The sequence below is a fragment of the Miscanthus floridulus genome, chromosome 18, assembly GCF_019320115.1.
Source record: "Miscanthus floridulus cultivar M001 chromosome 18, ASM1932011v1, whole genome shotgun sequence".
In the NCBI taxonomy this organism is placed as follows: domain Eukaryota; kingdom Viridiplantae; phylum Streptophyta; class Magnoliopsida; order Poales; family Poaceae; genus Miscanthus; species Miscanthus floridulus.
Window position 1 is genome coordinate 53814653 of NC_089597.1, and position 21069 is coordinate 53835721.

The following is a 21069-nucleotide window of genomic DNA, read 5'->3' on the forward strand; positions in this document are numbered from 1 at the left end:
AGAATATACGCTTGCAACATGTTAGGCGCAAAACTCTAGTGGTGCGGCGAGCACCACATGTTAGGCGTGTTGAGGAACTTAATAACCGCCTCGATGGGCAGATCGGGGCTGGGAGGCGGCGGAGCGTGGAGCACCACAGGCTTGGCTGCCGTGAGCTTCTTCCGTTGGGGGCACCGGGGCACGAGGAGCCTCGAGGTGGGTGCGAAGTACAACATGGCCGCGACGCCCTCGCCGTCTCTAGCCGCAAGAGGAGGTGATGAGGAGGACGTCGGCGCCGGCGATAAGGGTGGAGACGGGTGGGAGGCGCGACTCCAGCGGTGGAGCCTGGCGTCGCAAAGGGAGGCGAGGGCCCCGGCGACATAAGCAGAGGTGGTCGCTGCTGGCGGCGACGGACGGGGAGAGGAGCTGTGGGTGGCTGTCGTGTGGGAGTGGGAATTTTTTTAAGAGAAGAGATGGGGCCGGTCGCTGCACAGGCGTGGGAGCCGTGTCCGGACAGGACGTCCGTGGCTGAGAATTTCCAAATAACTATGGCTTTGGCATGATAAAAAAAGAACTATGGCTTTGGCCCTTAGGTGCCTTGTGGCCTATGGACTCCGCATGCCACATCTCCCCTTCGGCGATTTGGCATCAACAACACTTCTGTTCATCTTCTTCACCTGTGGCCTCCAATTTGAAGTATTTCTCTAATTCAATTTCCAATTCCAAATAGTTGTAGTATCTATTCAATAGGAATAAAAAATAAAAGTAGAAACATTTGTCAACATGTAGTGCACATGTCGTGGCAATTAGATTTTTTCGTTTATTTTAGCTACTACTACTCAATTTACCAAGACAATGGGCGCCTGCTCCTCCGAAGGAGGGGTCGGCCACGTCACCCCGTTACGAAACCGCCGTTCGATCGCTAACATCAAGGGATAGTTTTCACTTCTGGGAAGTGGCTCTAGTCTTAAATAGTTTCTAGGTTCGCCACTGGCGACTGATCTAGAACGAATAGTTACGGATAAGGGATGACAAAACTGTTGGTGAACTCAATTCCGATGATCTTAACAGACCGGTCAACGATAATGGGAGCCAAAGGAGAGCTACCGCTAGGCATATTTAAGCCCCCTTTGCCACGGCTCATTCAAAACGGTTTTACCGGTGAAGCCAAAGCTGATGAAGCCAGAAAAACTAATTTTTTCTGGCTTCTAGTTCATTTTAACCCCGACTTACAAAACGGCTTCACGTTACAGTGCCTCGATTTGCGCAAAATAGATGAAGCCGAAGTCGGCATAAGCCCACCTGTGCCCATGGCCTGGAAAAACCCCACCTGTTTAGCACCGAGACCTTTCCATTATTCCACCGATCTTTTCACAATCCAGGAGGCCCTAAGAACTAACAGCTGGGTCTCAGAACCGCGCACGCGTGGAATCCACCATTACAAGTGTTCTCCACTGCTAATTACGTACCACTGTGGAAAGTAAATCTGCCACTAGTACAGTACCATTTTCGGCATGAACGCATGAGTTGCGTAAACGCGGACTGATGTTGCAGTGAGCGTGTTCGCTGATCGGTTTCTGGGCTGATAAGTCCGATTAATATTTGTTTGTTGTGAGAGTAAAATATTATTGGCTGACTAATAAGCTCTGCTTGAAACCAACAAACGAACAGGCTAACAGATTCCTCCAAATCTCCATCAGATGATCACCTCGATCATGAACGTTCAAGATATGATAGGCGAAAAAAAAAATCTATATATACACACACCTAGTTATACCATCTATGAACGTCGGTGTGTGACTTTCACTCTGGGTCTGGGATATTTGTTACCACAATGAAGAAGTTTCATGAGATTAAGCTTCCATACACCACACAGTGTGCCATTCCCGCCGCTGTCCTGCTTGTGACGTGCCTTGTGATCCTTGCATTCGTGATCCTGCCTGACCGCGAGATGCTGCCGCCGCCGTCGGTGACCGACACCGATGGCCATGGCGGTGGCAACCTGTCATCGTGTAACATCTTCAAGGGCGAGTGGGTGCCGGACCCGGGCGCGCCGCGCTACACCACGGAGACGTGCCCGGTGATCCACGGCCACTACGACTGCATGCGGTACGGCAGGCCGGACCTCGGCTTCGTTCGGTGGCGGTGGCGTCCCGCGGGGTGCGAGCTGCCCCGCTTCGACGCGGCGCGGTTCCTCCGCGCGATGAGGGGCAAGTCCATGGCGTTCGTCGGCGACTCGCTTGCCAGGAACCAGATGCACTCGCTGGTGTGCCTCCTGGCGCGCGCCGAGCAGCCGGCGCCGAGGACCAACGCGTTCCGCTTCGAGAGCCACGGGTTCGCCGTCTCCCTGCTCTGGTCGCCGTTCCTCGTGCGCGCCGTCGAGACGGACCCGGACGGCCCGACGCGGAGCGGGGCGGGGCTGTGGAGCCTCCACCTCGACGAGCCGGACCCCGGGTGGGCGGCGCGCGCCGGCGAGTTCGACTACGTGGTGGTCTCGGCGGGGAGCTGGTTCTTCCGCCCGTCCGTGTTCCACGTGCACGGCCGCGTCGTCGGGTGCAACGGCTGCCTCGCGCCCAACGTCACCGACCTCACGCTCCGGTACTCTCTCCGGATGGCGTTCCGGACCGCGCTCCGCGCAGCCGCGGACGCGCTGCCCGGCACTGGGCGGCGGCGCTCCAGGTCCGGGAGGACGGTGGTCGTGCGCACGCTCTCGCCGTCGCACTACGAGAACGGGACGTGGAACGAGGACGCCGACTGCGCGCGGGTGCGGCCGCTCAGGCGCGGCGAGTGGGAGATGAACGCGGTGGAAAAGGACATGTACGCGATACAGGCGGAGGAGTTCGGGGCGGCGAGGAGGGCGAGCAAAGGGGCCAGGTTGCTGCTGCTCGACGCCACGGAGGCGATGGCGCTGCGGCCGGACGCGCACCCGAGCAAGTATCGTCTGTGGCAGCCCGACCGGTTCAACGTGTCGCGCGACTGCTTGCACTGGTGCCTGCCCGGCGCCATGGACGCCTGCAACGACATGCTGCTCCACATGTTGTTGCGTTAGAAGCAGGCCCAATTCAACGCGTAGCCATTTTTATTTTATCTTTGTGTTTTCTCAGCATGTTAACTATTAACTAAATTAAACTGCATCCGTTAGGCACTTCATCTGTCATTATCGAAATATAAGGTATCTAAGAAATTTTAGAATAAATTACAGTACAATTCAAATAACTCTTGTTATAGGAAGATATTGTGATTACTATATTTGAGTTGGTTATAAACATTAACGGTGGGTATGTAAATTTTAATTAAAGCTGGGCACTTTTTAGAGCGGAAACTAAAACTGAGCCAAACTGACACCGAACTAAGCCGAAATGTTGTTTTTTTCAGCTGTTTAATTTGGTTTCGGCTTTTAGTATATGAGAACTACGATTATCGGCTTCGGCTTCGATTTCGGACCTTAACTGAACCAATTACCCGAGTAACTGATCCTATCCCCAGTTTGCACCTCGAATAGAAAAACCAACCCTAACCTTATCTCTTTCGCGGCTCTATGCCTCTGCCCTTGCCTCCTCATTTCAGAGTGGCGGCTACACGGCTCCTCCGCGCGAGGAGGGGTTAGGGACGGCTCCTTGCCGGCGGCCAGTGGGAGCGGCGCCCGAGCAGGACGCTATGGCTTCTCGGTGGCGTGGACGTGCCTATGTAGGCAGGTAGGGCGGGTGACGCGTGTGACATCAGTAGGGTGACGGAGGCAATGACGCAACATTCTTCTCTGTATTGTGGTTGGTTTGGTTCCACAGAAAATAGAACCAAAGAAACTGACACCGAATTTGTTGGGTTCTCGTGTTGTGACAAGCCGATATAGAAACCCAAGTTTGTGGAAGCCGAAGAAACCTAAACTAAGTGTCGGTTAAAACAGAATACCGAGTCTTAATTTCAATACTTTCTTTTAAACAAAAATGGAGAGTTACTTCACTATAATTCCTATATTTGGGTTATACAATCAACCAAATTAAGTTACATCATACAAAAATTTGTGGCCATGCGAGAATCCATGCTCTAAAGCGTAAAAGCATAGAAAAATGTCTCCTAATCCATATCAAATCAAAATATAAGGTATTTTTAGAAATTCTAGGACAAATTATAGTATAAATAAAATGACGCATGTTGTAGGGAGATATGGAGGTTACCATTTGTGTTGGTTATAAACAATAATTAATGGTAGAGGTACGTATATGAATGCTGCCTTTTAACAAAAAAAAAACAGAGAATTACTTCGTCCAGAATCCTTATATTTGAGAATAAAGAAAGCATATTATATCTACCGAGCTACTTACAGTCACCCGTTGATCCATACGAAGATGGGGATGAAAAAAAGATAAACCTTAAGAATAATTTTCATATATATAAAATAATTGATCTTCAATACAATAAACTATAATAATCACTGATGTGTATTAAAAAAACCACCTCTAGCATTTAAAATATAATATAAATTAAAATAACCTCTTAAAATGTGTATTTAAGTTACCAACCGTTGCTATAATGAAACATAATCCGGTTTTCATCTCCTCCTTGGTAATGCTCTCGTGAGGGCGTCTGGACACATTCTCCACTCGCTACCGCGCCGTCCGCTCGCTCACATTCGTGCCCCTTCTGAAAAAAATATCTCTACTGCACGTCGCCTCCACCGCGTTGCTCGCCTGCACCGTAGCATCCGCCGCCGCAGCCGCCGCCATCGTGTTGCCCGCTTGCCGCAGCTGCCTTCACCGAGCCGGCAAGCCTCCACGATGGATGCTCCAGCAAGCAGACGATGGGAGGAGCTTCGTGGGACGCCGCCCTGCCGGCAAGTGTTGCCTGCACCGGCGAGCTCCATGCGCCGCCACCGACCTCTGCGTCGGCGTCGAGCTCCACAACGATGAGACTCCATTATTCATCCAAGCGGCAAGGTGACATTGTGCTGAAAGCGCATGTTGCACGCGTATGTTTCAAGTATGTCAGATGTTTCATTTGGATGTTGCATGTGTTTAATCTGGATGTTGCAAAAGTAGATCGGGATGTTGCACATGTTGCAATGGTTATACACATATGTTACAAGTGTATGTTCCAAATGTTGCAACTGTTTTCAGACGCATGTTGCAAGTGTATGTTTTAAATGATTCAGTTGTTTCAGACGTATGTTGCAAATGCTTTATTTAGATGTTGCATATGTTGCGGTGGCTATACACATATGTTGCAAGCGTATGTTTGGCCTGTTTCAGATGTATGTTGCAGCAAGTGCTTCATATTGCAAGTGTTTTGACTTGGCACGTGTGCTCACATTTTTCTAGATTAAATTAATTCGCAAAAAAATTGGAAAATTTCAGGACCGGTCAGGTGCGTGACGTTTTCTTATTTTCTAATTCTAAGGAAACTCATAAAAGGAGCAATCCTAACCTGATCGAGTTCATCTGCACTAGAGTATTGCCGGCTTTCATATTAGTTGTGTGTAAACACGCCGTTACTAGAATCATCGTCGTTGATCCAGCACTGAAATAAGATGATGCTTTCAGTCATCACTCATGAGTCATGCCAGGTGATGTCACCATAATGGAAGCTATATAACTGTGATAATATGTCATTATGTACACTCTCTTACTGAAACATTCAAACATATGAGATGAGATGCATAGGATTATATTAGAGAAATGAGGATTAGATGGTACCATGACTAAGCCTATGGATGCAAGTTGAATGAAACGTCAGTTGACCTAATATCCTTTTTTTTTTAAATTAGCCAACTACTTCCATATAATTATACTACCTTCTCCACTCACAAATAAGTGACGTGATTTTGGAGATCCTATGGATGTTTAAACCGCCACTTATTTATGATTGGCGTGATGCTGACCGTAGTTCTTTTCCTTTTTTTTTTTTTGCTTGGTTTCATCATTTATTGATCAAATCAACTAGAGCTAATTAGGGGGTCACAAATAGGATTCATCAGGTCACCAATAGGATTGAGCCTATTTCTATCTCCCTTGTGTTTGCACCCTGCTGGCATGCTCGTGCTGTGTGCCTGTGCGTCGCATCTCAGCTCATCAATTTTGTCCGGCTGCACATCAAAATCTGATGTGCGATATTAATTATTTTTGTCTAGTGGCTTGTAATGAACCACAAAAAAAAACCGCACACTCTATGAGCTGAAACGACATAGTAGATCCATCCAAAGCTGCTGACAAAAGTCCGTCGTGTCAAGTTGCATAGTTGATCAATAAGTAATTTGACGTTCGGTCTATTTTCTGACAGCCACAGGAAGATATAATACTTATATATACTGTCATATATATATTGGCAAGAAGGGTGGTAATAAAATATTGATGCAAATTTTAAAAAACACTTTTGCAAAGGAACGTTCAAAAGGGTTGAAATATGTTCCCTCCCTTTGACCGTAGGCTTAGGGGCCGTTTGGGAGGGCTCCTGGGGGCTCCGGCTCCTCCAAATCGCGCACCATTCATAATACTGTTTATTAGAGCCGTTTTTCTCTCCTTTAAGAGGAGCACATTATTTTTTTGGCTTCTCCTGCTCTGGCTCCTCGATCACTGTGGCACGGAGCCAGAGCCGGGAGGTGCCCAGCCAAACACGCTCTTATCTTTGGGCAACAAAGCATGAAAATCCTCTTAAAAAATCGGCACTACTATAATTCCAATTGAGCCTTGTGCATGCACATCTCAGGTTAAGGCAATTAACGATGGCAAACAAACAATTATATCAAGGGGGAAAAAAACAGCTGCGCCTCCCGTTTTCTTCCTTGTACCTATCACTGCTGAGCGCCTCTTCTTTGGTTTCTCCCAACGCGTACTTGAACTGGTGTCCATATATATCCAAAGCAAGGAACGTCAAAAGCAAGAGAAATGTTCACATGATCCATGAGAAACATGATCCTTAGTCTAGGGAATATCATCACTAGCTGTACGCTACCATAGCATAGCATGATCATGACCAACCCAGCCGCAATCCTCTCCGTGGCGCTGCTCATCGTGGGCGTCTCTCTGCTGCTCGTCCTCCACGTCCTCGTTGTTTTCTGGGCCATGCGGCGGGGACTCGTCTCCCGCGGCACCGGCCAGCACGCCAACCAGGAGCGCGTGGAGGACGGCCACGGCCGGGGACTGTCGCCCGGCGAGCTCGTCACGCTTCCTTGCCACGTCTTCAAGTCTGCAGACAGCGGGGCGGCCGCCGGGGACTGCGCGGTCTGCCTTGAGGCGTTCCAGGCCGGCGACCGGTGCAGGCAGCTGCCGCGGTGCGAGCACAGCTTCCACGCGGACTGCGTGGACTCGTGGCTGAGGAAGAGCAGCGCGTGCCCAGTGTGCCGTGCCGACGTGGTGGACAGGCCGCCCAAGGGCGAGCCGAAGGCGGCGGCCTCATCAGGGGTCCTGGGGATGGCGGAGAGAAGAAGCTCGATCCCCGCGTTGGAGATCGTCACTGAAAGATAAGGTCGCCTAGGTACGGCCCATGGCAGGTGGGAGTGTTGGTTGTGCAAGCATGTGCATATCTTCTTAAGCTGCACTCCCAACTACTCTTTCGTATCTCCTTAAGATAAACGTGCCCTTTTTTATCTTGATTTTACCATACGCATGATGGTACAAATGTTGGCATGCATTTGATCAATGTGAGACTATTTACACATATATTTACAGTGTCTGTTCACTACTCTGTTCATTCCAAATTATAAGGGGTTTTAGCTTTTTTAGATACATATTTTTTGCTACACATATAGATATATGTTATTTCTAGATTCATAGTAAAACCTATGAATTTAAAAATGACAAAACATCTTATAATTTAGAAAGGTACTATGTTTAGGCCTTTTAGAGTCACCAAAAAAATGCTTTTCAAAGATGTAGCAGACGATGGTCTCTATTAATCATCATCAATAGAAGCAGTCACAAGCCCACATGTGAAAAATGGTGTTTTTCAGCGACAGATGAGTTAGACATCCATCTCTATAAATGTAAAAACAACATCCGTCTGCATAGTTTCAACTTCTGCTATGGAAAGCTAGCTTCTGTTGTTCGGTCACCGCCGCTGCTCCTCCTTGTTGTCCTACTTCTGCTCTTTAATCATGCAGCACGCCACCGGGATGCCGCCAATGGATTCTCTGACATCAAGAGCCAGAAGCATCTCCCAACCTCCCTGCTCCAGATTAATCATCTACAAAGCACCACAGATAGATCTGCATAAGTGGGAGAGGAAAAGGAGGGGATAGATACATGAGAGGAGAGAGGGCGAGAGGGAGACACTGCAAATGGGGAATGGATACAGACGGAGCACCTCTGTAGGTAGGGAATGGCTAAGTACAAATCCAGACATCTACAGAGAGCATCATCTATGCCCCACCCATCACCTCCATGCAACTCTAGACCTTGTCTCCACATGCGTTGCCCGCCAACCTCAACCCAGCAACACCCTAGGTCTCCTCTGTGCACCGCCGTCGGCCTCCATTACACCACCCTTGGCCTCTGCACTGACCTCAACCTCTGCGCTCATTGGACCTCCTCCGCGCTTGCCATCCGTCGGCCTCCTTCGTGGTCCACCCACCAGCATCCTCCGTGCTTGCGGCACCTCATCTATGCAGGCTGTCTGTAGGCTTCCTCCACCAGATCTGGGAGATGGTTTGTCTACAGAGAGAAAATAGAGTGGAGTCATTGGATCGGCACACACGCACACACACATACACACACACACACACACACACATAGAGAGAGAGAGAGAGAGAGAGAGAGAGAGAGAGAGAGAGAGAGAGAGAGCTGGGAGAATAGAGGTGTGAGGAAGTTAGGGGTTGTGCAATTGGGAGAGGATTTATGGTCCTCAAGCTTTTTTAGAGGCGGGACTCATAGAATGTCTGCCTTTATTAATGGCTCCATTTACAGAGATGGTTGTTGATTGGTTGTCTCCATAAATGGACCTAGCTACCACCTATGAAAGTTGAAGGGTGTTTTGGGAGGCAAACACTTTTGACCCGCCACTGCAAACAAGAGGGTTTTTCTTCAAAAATCTTTTTTTTGCAGTAGTTTGGTTCAAGGATGGGATGGTGATAGTGTGACACATAGATGATTCTAGCTCCGAGTCTAATGATATGAGGAATATAATGAGCTAATCTAGCAACATGTAGAAGAAACTTCGCCTACTAGGTTCACATGGATGATGGCAAATCAATGTTTACATGAGACATTTTAATTACCAATGTCTTTTTCTTGATATTTCTATTCCACACACTACTACAATATACTGGTTTTCGGAGACAACCTAGCCCATCTTTAGATGTGACCATATATGCCTTCGCCTTTGTTATACTGCACGTCGATGTGGAATTATGCACCACCAGATCACATGAGTCATCCATAGTTTTATGGGTGCATCATGGTTGACAGTAGTAGGCAGTGCACATCTAGTTGTAGTTTAAGCTTGATTTGGGTTAAGTGAAGCTTGGGCTTGTTACTCTTGGTGCTTGTCAATAACAAGACAATCTGGGTAATTGGAGGAATTGTTGGTGATTGTGGGAGTCTTAGAGCTGGTAGTTGGTAAATCAACGAGTTTTCCAAGTGGCTAAAAAAAGTTGGGAGCATATTTATTGAGTTTCTCCAATAGTTTCCAAAATCTCGCTCCTAAAATAGAGAAGACAATTTTACATCAGGAATCATGAACTATTTCTAAATCACCCTAACCGGTTTTATACTTTTTCTCTCTTGCACATTTGCATTGGGAATCCTGCCCTACTCTTTATTCTTCCCCATATCCTTCTACCTCCGGATTGGCCGATCGATAGGCGCACGTTCATTTCAACACAATTGGGTCGATTTTCCCGAGTGTGGAAAGATTGGGAATTGATTGAGATAGGGAGTTGTTGGAGAAAAGTTTTTTCAATCTTGCCAAAAAATCAAGATTAGGAGTAGGTTTTGGAAACTCTTGGAGGTGCTCTTATTTAGAATAATTTTGTGCTAGTTTGGAAGCATGCCTATCTAGAGATTAGGAGTATGTTTTATTGTTGATTTCATTACTTTTCCTCATCTAATGATTATTTATATTACCATCTTGCAATTCAATAGCTTGCTCATTGTGTAGCTTAATGTTACACCTAGAATGTACGGTATGATGACAGCTTGACTAGAATGATAGGCTAATGTTATTTTTGAACTACAATTATAGGGTTAGGATCCTATGTATTCTTGAATAAATTTTAGTTAGTCCAAATTCGATCACCCCGGTAGCCAATGACACTTTATGTTGCCTTGGCCATTTCTGAATATTCGCTCCAAGAAAATAACCAGCATGTATTCATGATTAATCGTTACACATTCAACACATTACATGATTTTTAATAAATATAGAATTGTAGCATACATGTAAAAAGATCAATTTGAAACACAATTTACAGACACACATTCGGACCAGCTATATAATTAAACATAGTAAATAAAAAGGCTTATAAGCATCGATTTATTCAAAGCGTTTATGTACGAACTTAAAGGTTTCTGAAGGATTTGCCTACTCAGTGGGGTAGGAAGGCTCCATGGCTAGGCCACACATGCCCCTCTTGTCCGAAATATCCTTCTCCATTCTCAGGTAACCATTCTCGCCCCAAGTCGTGCCCCATGAGTTCTTCATCAGCCAGTACTTGGTGCCATCACTGGTCGTTCCATAACCAATGGCTGCAATCCCATGGTCCAGGTCAGTACCGCATGAGCCAGTCATCACACCACCAGAGTAGAACTGAAACGTCATGTCTCCGCCGTCCACTGCCACCGACACGGGTTGGTTGGCCACGGCCTTCATCAGCGCAGCCTCATTGTTTGCAGGCACATCCTCGTAGGCCTTGATGGTTGCAGCACTATTTGATCCACTCTTGCACTTGCCATCTGCAGCTGTGTAAGGATAGCTAGACTCCGTGGTTAGGCCGCCGTTCTTGATGATAAACTTGAAAGCATCGTCCATCAAACCACCCTCACAACCTTGATCCTCACCATGGACATCGCAATCCACCAACTCTTGTTCCGAGAGGGAGGTGAGCTTGCCGGTGCTGATTTTCACGATGCCTTCTGTGGCAGCCACGGCTGAGAACGCCCAGCAGCAGCCTGCAATTGATTGTTATGTTTCAACGTATGTCATAACAGATAACGTACGTGTTGCCACAAGTTTTCCTACTAAATGTACTTACCACATTGGCCTTGATCCTTGATGGGAGTGACGGCACCCTTGGTCCTCCAGTCGATGGTCGCCGGAAGCGCATCGACGCTAACATTCTCATACCTAAATCCGGTAGGGATCTTCACAGGGCTGGGTTTGAAGCCCTTGTTGGTCTTGGTAGCCCTGAACTCATCGTTGGTAAGGTCGACGAACTGGTTGACGCCGAGCCAGAACTTACGGTTCTCACCAGCGTTAAACGACTCGATGAACTTAACATTAGCCTTGAACACCTCAAACCGCTGAGCCTTCTCGGTGGCGTCTTTGTAGACGCGGTTGTACTGCGCCATCCACTGCTCATGCCTCGCCACCATGGCTGAGTCGTCGTTTAGGTCGCGAGCAGCGAGGGCTGCACAGCAGAAGAAGGCGAAGCCGAGGATTGCCAAGATTAATGCCTTGAGGGTGGCCATGGTCGATCACTCGATCGATCAGGCCTGTGAATTGGTTGCTGATGCTGGCCTGCTGCTGCTGTGCACTATGCCTATTGATTTGGTGATTTGAGCTGGGTGGTACGGGTATATATAGCTACAGACATGTATTATTCTTGTAAGTTGTAAGTATGAAACGATACGGTACGGTGCTTCTACGCTGTATTGTGTAGAAAGGGACAGGTACGTGGCCGTGAAGTATTGCCAGATGTTATTTTACTTGTGCTCCAGACGTACATTTGATGCTCTGCTGTGGATTGCTGTCTTAAAGCATTATGAATAGAGATTTTTTTTTAGGGTTTATGTATATAGAGATTATAAGCACCAGATCTCATTACAGGCATTCAATAGCATATAGTATCAGATAAAAATAGGAAAAAGTGTATTAACAGCACATGGTTAGTATAATACTCTTTCATCTTCTAGTATTTAATAATGTTTGTAAGTTCATTTTGAACTAACCAAGGTAACAATAAGGAATGGCATCATCCACAAAATAAAATAGGATCTCAAATCTAACAGTGGATAGGTTCGTTCATACGTACCTCAAACCAGTCAATTTTATAAACACATACTGCGGCAAAGTTACGTTAACTGCTCTAAAAATAATATTATACCACCTAGTACATTACGCATAAAGTACTGCTAAAATGTACATATGCAGAAGATGCTATCTTTTCCAGAGACTGGCATCTATAAATAGTTGCATCAAATAATGATTTATAACTTTTCCACATATATGAACTTATATCAAGACAAACTTTATATTAGAATTGTAGCCCTCAATGTAATCTACAACTTTTTGTTGTTGAAAAGTTATTTTTGCCATCGTTTAAAGTCCCAAAATATTATTTTAAGTTTATGGATTTTAAAATTTTAAATTTTAAATTTTCAAATAACTGGATGTTGATATGGTCTATACCAAAGTTGTAGTTTTCAATACAATCTACAACTTTGTGGTTGAAAAGTTTTTGATTTGAAGTCGTTTATAAATTCTCAAATATGTGTTTAACTTCATATATTTTGAAATTCAAAAATTAGAATTTCTAAACGTCCTCGAATGTTCATATAGTTAATAGTAAAGTTGTAGTGGTCAACCCGATCTATATTTTTCTGTTGATAAGTTGTTGATTTAAAGTTGTTTAGTGTCTCAAATATTTGTTTTAACTTCATATATTTTCACATTGAAATTTTGACTTTTTTTAAATAATCTCGGATGGAGACACATCTGTTGTGGGTTTGTATCTGTCGTGGGTTTGTAACCACGACTAGTAATTAGTGGTCGATGTGTGGGACTTCCGTGGTTAGGACTCAAGACACGAAAGGGTTTATCTTGGTTGGGGCCTCGAAGCCCTACATCCAATAGAGAGTTATTCATGTTAAAATGCTCAAGGGAGTTCTTACAATGGAGAGAGAGGATAGGGAGCATATTGCTAGCTCTGATCTAGGGTTTCAAGATGAGTTTAAATGAGTCGATCCACTCTAAGGGTCCCCTTGCCCTTCCTTATATCTCGAGGGGCAAGGGGGCGTACAAAGTTAGTGTTTTTCCTTGGCTCCTTGATCGCCAAGAAAGTCTCTGGGCTTCTTCGCCTTTGTCTTTGAGCCGTTGGAGGCAACTGCGCTTTTATGTGTGGTCATGGCCAACAAGATAAAAACTGGCCATCACAGCTTTTGTAGACGACAGCGGCAGGTCAAGGCTGACCGGAGACTTGCCGTCGTGCCTACCTAGCTTTCTTGCCCTCTAGCGTTCCTTACACGCCAAGGGAGATGAAGCCTAGGAGATTGAACAGTGGGTCCAGTGCCCCTTTGTCATCTTGTGTCATGACCCCGGTGTGACCCCTCATCGAAATAGGTGGGCAACTCAACACTAAAGCATAGGGGACAACGCCCTGACAGAGCTGATCGCATTACGCTTCTATGTGAGTATTAGGCTTCTACCATGTGACAGGGTCCTTTCGGGAGCTCCGAGCCATCTGCCTAGGCTAGCTTGCCAAGCCTTGCTTAGTCGGTCGGGACCCTCTAATGATGAGGGCCTAGGTTATCCTAAGACCTTAGCTCTATTTCTGAGTTAACTTCGCTCAGCCAGAGCCCCCGAGCGGTGGTGGTCTATGCTTTCACGGTGTCTGGTCGGTATCCACCGGGGCACGCGAGCGCACCCGCTGGTTGTTGGCCTCGATCCCCTAGCTGATAAGGAGAATCAATCAGGGGGTTAGCTACGCTATCATGGTGCTAATACGAGGTTTACATAACTCCAGTGATAGATATTCCACTAGTAGAAATTTGCATATTTATGACGAAAATCTGAATGATGAGTCAAAATTTGTTGTAGAAGATTGATTTCTGTGACAAATTATATTCTTGCAAGTATGAAGCGATACGGTGCTTCTATACGCTTTATTGTGTGGAGAGGGACAGGTATATGGCCGTGAAGTAAGTATGGTTGCCATAAATTACTTGTGCCTGAGACGTGCATTTGGCGCTCTGCTATGGATTGCTGTCTTAAAGCAAAAATCTAGGCGGCACTCGGGAAGGGACGAGGGAGTACACCTCTGTGACCTTCGGTCCGTACCCATTAAACTGGTAGAGAAAGCTATTGAAAGTTACTACTAGCTATTATAGTAGTGATATATTATTTATTAAAAGAATAAAAGTTGTTTGTTTGGACATGGTAATTCCAATGCAAATCTAGTCTATTCGGCCAGTGTTAAGGGCATGTATAACCCGCCAGGGGCGAATCTAAGGACTAAGATCAAGCTAAGTCCCGGGCTGAGGTAGAAAGAAAGTGCTATAAGTGGACTAATAGAGCCTAATCTTTCACTGCTTAGAAAATTTATCATTGATTTATTTGGTCATAGACCTGGGCAGCAGCACGGCCAGCTTGGTGCCCGTGTCCGCCATTGTAACCTGCGGACAGGGGTCATCTGCAAGTGACTAGAATCTGACATAGACATAATTAAAAAGATAAGTCGTACAATTCAGACAGTGTGTCTTTTGCAAATAGTTTAATGCTTTTGGATGTAGCCAAGATCAATCATAAATATCATTTTGTATACCATTATGTTGTCATTTTGACGGAGAACGGTCAGATATAAGATGAACATAATTACAATAATTTTAATACCATCAATATAATAATTGTATTATACATAATTGCAACATTTTTGCCATGATCCGTTTACCAACAAACCGCGAGAGTTCACATGTAACACATAGGAGACATGCAGTCTTGCAGACATCGTGTTCTCACAAAAAGGTAACAGACTGCACGTTCATGTAACACATAGAAAGCTTGCAATTATAGCTAACAAATTAGAAAGCTTGCATATTCACGTGTAACAGCAAGCTACAGGAGTACAGGTAGTTCAACGCACCTGTTTTGATAGTTTCAGTAATCAGGTGGACATTGATCCATAGTTTTTAGAAAGTAGGAGCACAGCCCAATTTTCAGCGAATAGCTGCATAGTCCAGTTTTCAAAACTTAGCAACACTGTCCGGTTATCACGAAAGAAGACAGAGACGTGGTTCGCACATATTGGAATACCTTGGCTGCCGTGCCCAAGGCAAGTGGCCAAGCTAAAGTAAATTAGTCGGTGTGTATTTGACTCGTGGGTGTATAGACTTGTGCTATTAAAGGTGCAAATATGGTGAAAATCTAAGAGCTCTGTTCGGCTGGCTGAAAAAACGGCTAATGTTGATACTGATGCTGATTTATTATGAGAAAAAATATTGTTATTTTACTGAAATGGTACGGCTGATAAGTTCAAATGAACAGGACCTAGTAAACCACTGTTTTATAAATTTTGGGAGTTGCATTTATACCCCTACCAACATATACCTAGCTTTACATGTAACACTCCAGCCCATTAGTAGCCTATAGTTATTAGTTATTGAAGTTGGCCATGCGGTTCTGTGGCGGTGACTCATGTGTGATTGCGTGGTTGTGGCTCGTTGAAAGGATCAAGATGCCCAAGAGGGGGTGAATTGGGCTAATTTTAAATTTCTTTCAATAATTAAATCCTACGGTTAGCCCAATTAACCCCTTGTGTCTAGAAAGTGTTTCTAATGTTCTACCGCACAAAACGTCTTGCAACCTAAGTTCCAATCCTACTCTAGCATGACAATTCTATAGATGTAAAGACAAGTATTGAATTGCTCAAAGTAAATGCTCAAAGTAAAGAGAGAAGGAGGAACGTGGCGATGTTTTGCTGAGGTATCGGAGAGTCGTCACTCCCCACTAGTCCTCGTTGGAGCACCCGCGCAAGGGTGTAGCTCCCCCTTGATCTGTGCAAGGATTAAATGCTCTCTACGGGTTGATTCTTCGACACTCTGTCGCGGTGAATCACCCACAACCGCTCACAACTTGAGTTGGGTCATCCACAAGCTCCGCCGGATGATCACCAAGCTCCAAATCACCACCAAGCCGTCTAGGTGATGGCGATCACCAAGAGTAACAAGCACAAACTCTCATTTGACCACGACAAGCCTAATGAGAAGGGTGGATGCACACTTTGCTACTCTTGATCTCACTAATGAGGGCTCTCTTTGGGATTCTCAAATCTCAATCACCTCAGTAGGACCTTGCTCTTCTTGGCACTCACAAAGATGTTTCTCAGCTGTTGAAATGAGCAAAAGTACCCCCACACACGAATAGAGAAAGTATTTATAACATGGGCTGAAAAACGAACCGTTATGTGCCTCTACGGGGTGACCAGACGCTCCGGTCATGTTGATCGGACGCACCGGTTAGTTCACCCCGAATTCCAGTGATCAAATGGTGACCGGATGCTGGACAGCGTCCGGCCATCACTGACCGAACACGTCTGGTCGTGATTTTCCCTCTCTGGAACCTTACTGGAGTTGACCGGACACTGGCCCTCAGCGTCCGGTCACTTCACCTCTTAGCGTCCGGTCACTTCCAGATGACTTCACCTTGATCAAATGAACTGATCGGACTCTATGCCGGCGTCTGATCAGTATTTGACCCTCTATTCACTTCCAATTTTCGATCGTACATGAATGAAGTTTGTTCCAATGGATCTAAGGGCTTTTTAGGAGCTACCTAGTGCTAGGTTTAGCAAGTGTGCACCACACCTAACCCACTAGACTCACCTAGGTCAAGCTACCCGTCCATATCCCCTTAATAGTACGGCCAAAGGAAAAACAAAGTCCTAAACTACTCTAAGTGTCTCTTCAACATCAAACGACACTTAGAACTAGTCCATCCTTAACCTTGTCGTCCATCCTTTAAAAACCAAAACGATTTCCATCGTAGGGGCATGACCACCATGATAGCCCAATCGATCTCCATTACCATGACCTAACTTAATTGCCTCTGTAAAACACACGTTAGTCATAGTAATCCTGTATTATCATTAATCACCAAAACCCAACTAGGGGCCTAGATGCTTTCAATCTCCCCTTTTTGGTGATTGATGACAATACCACCTCGAGTATGTGAAAGAGTTGAGGTTTTTAACATGTTTGGTTCATATAAGCTTTTGACAATAAGAACAAAAGAGTTAGGCAAGCTTATATGACCCAAGCCAACATGATGTACTCAAAAGATATGAAATAAGCATGAGTACAAGTAATAAAGCTCATTTGCGTCGGAGTAAAACGCGGAAGCAAAGCAAATGAGCATAGCACAAGTGATATGACATATAAATAATTCAAAGTAGAGAGCACACATGTCATATATCACGATCACATAGATATCACTATCACATAAATATAGTTTGATGCATAAAAGTAAACACACGAATGCATAATAGTGTATCACACATAAAACTCCAAATGTAATAGATAATCTAATAGATAAACTAAGCTCCCCCTAGATATGTCGCTCCCCCTAAGACTAACATACTCGATCCCTCTCCCCCTTTGGCGTCAAACACCAAAACCTATGGGTCGGTCGGTGGGGCTGCAGCGGATGAGTTGGGCACTGAGGTACGAGAAGCAAGCTGGAACTAAGTGCCATCATCATCTGAACCAGAGCTCTGAGCAGTCTAACCCTCTATAGCTAAAAGCGATGCTGAAGCAGTCTGGGTTGGATCAACAAATGGAGTTGTTGTAGACTGTGCAGGTATGACTGGAGCAGCTGGCTCTAATGATGCCACTGAGGAAAGGAGCGTCTCTGTAGTCTAGGTAATAGGTGCAACTATAGAAGGACCTGGGACATGCAAATATGGTAGAGTAGGCTGCCCTGTCAACTCACTAAAAGTCGCTCTAAGACTCCTGAAGACTGAGGTATCTGGCACTAGCAGCGATGAAGTCTGAGTCGATGTGAAGCCCATTTGAAGCGGTGTGAACTGCGGGGCTAATACTAGCAAGGCAAACCACTAGGACACCTGCTCTGTATGTGAAGCAAACTGTGCTGGTGGTTGTCCCTAACTCGAAAGCCCATTAGACTGTAAAGCTAGAGTCATAGAAGTGGTGGTAGGCTGACCAGGCTAGGGTGAAGGTTGTGGCGGTGGAACCCCAATAACTATCACTACATGCTGCATAAATCCAAAGAGCTGCTGCTACATGAGGAGCTATTGCTGATGCATGGCCTGCTGCTACTGTATGGCCTACTGCTACCGCTGAAACTCATCCTGCCAAGTCTGAAACTGTGCAAAAGTGATGGCGGTCTCCTGAGCCTGGCGAGCCTGATCCTACCTTGTTCGCTCAAGTATGGCAAGTAGAGCAGGGTTTGTCTGCGGTGCAGGTGGAGCTGAACTAGAGCTATCGGCCTCATGGTCATGTCGACGTGGAGGCATCTGAGGAATGTCCCAGTAGTTCTCATCTGAGCTGTCACTAGGGTCGCTCTCGACCATCCCCTCCTGCTAAGCATCAAGCTGCTCCTCCTCTATAGCTGCAGTCTCTAGCACCTCTGGACATCGGCTTGACTGGCTGGGTGTCCTCACTGCACTATGTCAGATCATCTGAGTCATGTTGTATGCAGGGAACTCTATAGTAGTACCACTGTACTCTGTTAGCATCTTTGGTGGCCTCACAGTAACTGCAATATGGATCAAGAATGTAATCTAGTGAGCATACGATAGCTGCCTATGACCCCTGAACCCCTCTATAATAGTATCCTCCATCTCTGATAGAAGGAGATCCCAAATGTCAAACACTGTCTGCTGCATCAGAGAGTTCAGTAACCATAACTATATGCGAGTCAAGCCCTCGCGATACCCCATCCTCGAAAGTAGTGTTCTCCTCATAATGGCATCAAGCACTCTAGTAGTGGGAGTGAGATCACTAGGTGTCCTTCTAGACCCCTCGCCGAATGGCTCTGTGAAGCAGTGGTGGACTAGATCTATAGGGGGCACCATATCGCCATGAGGGCGTCTAGGGGGCCGCTGTTTGTCCATAGCAAACCTCATGTAGCTGGATAGGCTGCTCCTAAAGCCTGAGTATCTCTCTGACCCTAGTGCTCGTCAGCCTGTAATCTTTACCATTGAATGCAAAGTGTATAAATCTATGCTGCGGGTCAATCTAGAGATAAGCATAGAACTGACGGATCCAAGATGGAACATATAAGCATGTCCATCCAAGTAAATCTATTAGCCCTAGCAGGTAAGCTAGGTAAGGGTGAATATGCTCTCCAGCTGCTGCTACAATGGTCTCAATGTTGCACACCCTTTGAGATCTGAATACTGCTCCACTATTAAGATATGCATTATAAAAATCTTCCTACAGGGGTGTGTAGAAACCCTCTAAAGCACGCTCATCCCGCCTCGGTGGAAACCACTACTCAAAGTCCACAAATCTAAGCTGCTGAACCTGCTTGGCCGTGACGGCCCTCAAATCCAAATGGGTCACTAGAGGCGGACGCTGTGGTCTAGGCGGTGGACGTGAACCCCTCCGCTGGGTCTCTGACCTCGGAGTGACTGGAGCATGGGTACAACCAGAGCGGCAAAGCTGTGGCTGAGGTGCCTGCTCTGTCTCCTTGGCCTGCTCTCCCTCCTGAGTCTACTCTGCTAGCTATGGTTCCTACTATGACCCTCCCTAAGGCTGACTCTCATTCAAGACAACTCACCATCCCGCAACCATGACAGTCCCAGCTGTACCACCATGACAGCGCCAAACCTGCTCTAGTGCAGCTCTTGTAGATGGAGAGAGCTAATCTATGATCTAGACTCTACTCCTAGCACCTCCTCTCTCTGCACGCTCTACTACTGCTGCAACTATGGCTGCTCTAGATGTATCTGCATCTGGATACTTTCCGCTTCTTTGTTGCAAGCTTCTTCGTCGCCTAGCCTTTTGGATCTGCAGGCAAGCGAGGCGGGGTCTCAGATCCTCATCACTAGGACCTCCTCCAACATTCTTGACACGAGCCATCTGATGGATCTAAAAAGAACAACTATCGCTGACAAGAATCAACTACCAACTATCACTTTCGAGGCTTGGCCTCGATCCATACTCGCAAGCTTGGCCCTGAGTTGAATGACAACTGCAAATAGGACCTCAACGGCACCAACTCACCGCACGATAGAATAGATAAGATATACAAACAATTACAATATATCTAAAGATGTGAAACCCTAAGAAAGCAAGCAATTAGGTACGAAATTAGAACCGAAGGCTTGCTACTTGACGAACTGGCGAAACGATGAGAAGAGGAACGGATTAGGGAACCACCGAGTCAGCAACAGGAGATTAGGGTTACAGCGACAGCTTTGAGGCGCTAGACGGTGGCACTAGATGGAGATTGGTCTCTAGCGAGGTTGCAATGGGGGCGCTAGGGCACGACGGTGGCACTAGAGCACGGAGGGCATGGACAGCGCAGGCAGGGCACGACGTTGGCGGCGGCACAGGGCGTGGGCAGCAGCGTAGGGCGTGGGTAGTAGTGGCACGGCAGGGCACGACGGTGGCGCGCTAGGGCGCGGCGGTGCGGCTACGGGCAGGGGAGGCGCGAGCGATTGCATAGAGGAGTGGCGCGGGTGCGGCGTTCTGACAGGCGGCGAGGCACGACTGTGCGGCGGTGGAGGCGAGCTCAGCGGCGCTAGGGTGCGAAATTGGGATAGGTCAAACATACGCGCGGCGATTTATAGTGGCCCCCACGGAGTAGAAAAGGAAACGGAGAAAAGAGTTGGAATCCCACACGTTTTCTACTGACCGGACGCTCCGGTGGCAGCGACCAGACGCTGCTACCCAGCGTCCGGTCGATTCCAGAGAGGTCCAAAACCCCTAGAATCGCGACCGAACGCGTCTAGTGAACACCGACCAGACGTAGCTAGAGTTCGGTGCAAGCTGCCTTCATCGTCTTCGATCGACCGGACGCTGGATCGCCATCTCACCGGACGCTAGGAAGACATTGTTTCATCGTCCGGTCACTCCTTCTCAGCAGCAGTTCACCTCCTATGAACTGACCGGACGCTGGACATCAGAGTCCGGTGTAGCATTCGGTCACCCTTTTTTCAGCAAATCTTCAAAGTCCTTCGTGCTGCCTGTTCCCAATTAAGTCCCA

The 21069-nt window shown here is 46.6% G+C and overlaps 3 protein-coding genes across 3 annotated transcripts; 2 read left to right on the top strand and 1 right to left on the bottom strand.

The window, feature by feature from the left end:
* Positions 1–1813: 1813 nt before the first annotated feature.
* Positions 1814–3028, top strand: LOC136523855 (protein trichome birefringence-like 19). The gene has a single exon (XM_066517396.1). It carries the CDS (start codon positions 1814–1816, stop codon positions 3026–3028), a length of 1215 nt encoding a protein of 404 aa, XP_066373493.1.
* A 3907-nt stretch (positions 3029–6935) lies between these two features.
* On the top strand, positions 6936–7531 carry LOC136519773 (E3 ubiquitin-protein ligase ATL41-like). The gene has a single exon (XM_066513141.1). The coding sequence runs from the start codon at positions 6936–6938 to the stop codon at positions 7434–7436; it is 501 nt and encodes a 166-aa protein (XP_066369238.1). The 3' UTR covers positions 7437–7531.
* Positions 7532–10264: 2733 nt separating this feature from the next.
* LOC136522352 (senescence-specific cysteine protease SAG39-like) lies at positions 10265–11606 on the bottom strand. Its single transcript, XM_066516182.1, has 2 exons — positions 11159–11606; positions 10265–11075 (listed from the first exon to the last, which is right to left on the bottom strand). Exons 1-2 carry the CDS (start codon positions 11592–11594, stop codon positions 10489–10491), a joined length of 1023 nt encoding a protein of 340 aa, XP_066372279.1. The 5' UTR covers positions 11595–11606; the 3' UTR covers positions 10265–10488.
* Positions 11607–21069: the final 9463 nt, after the last annotated feature.

Bases quoted from the DNA above. Each gene is read 5' to 3' on its own strand.
- LOC136523855 (XM_066517396.1), top strand. From the start codon at position 1,814: ATGAAGAAGTTTCATGAGATTAAGCTTCCATACACCACACAGTGTGCC.
- LOC136522352 (XM_066516182.1), bottom strand. From the start codon at position 11,594: ATGGCCACCCTCAAGGCATTAATCTTGGCAATCCTCGGCTTCGCCTTC. The intron at 11,076-11,158 runs GTAAGTACATTT...AATCAATTGCAG, and splicing joins CAAGGATCAAGGCCAATGTG to GCTGCTGCTGGGCGTTCTCA.
- LOC136519773 (XM_066513141.1), top strand. From the start codon at position 6,936: ATGATCATGACCAACCCAGCCGCAATCCTCTCCGTGGCGCTGCTCATC.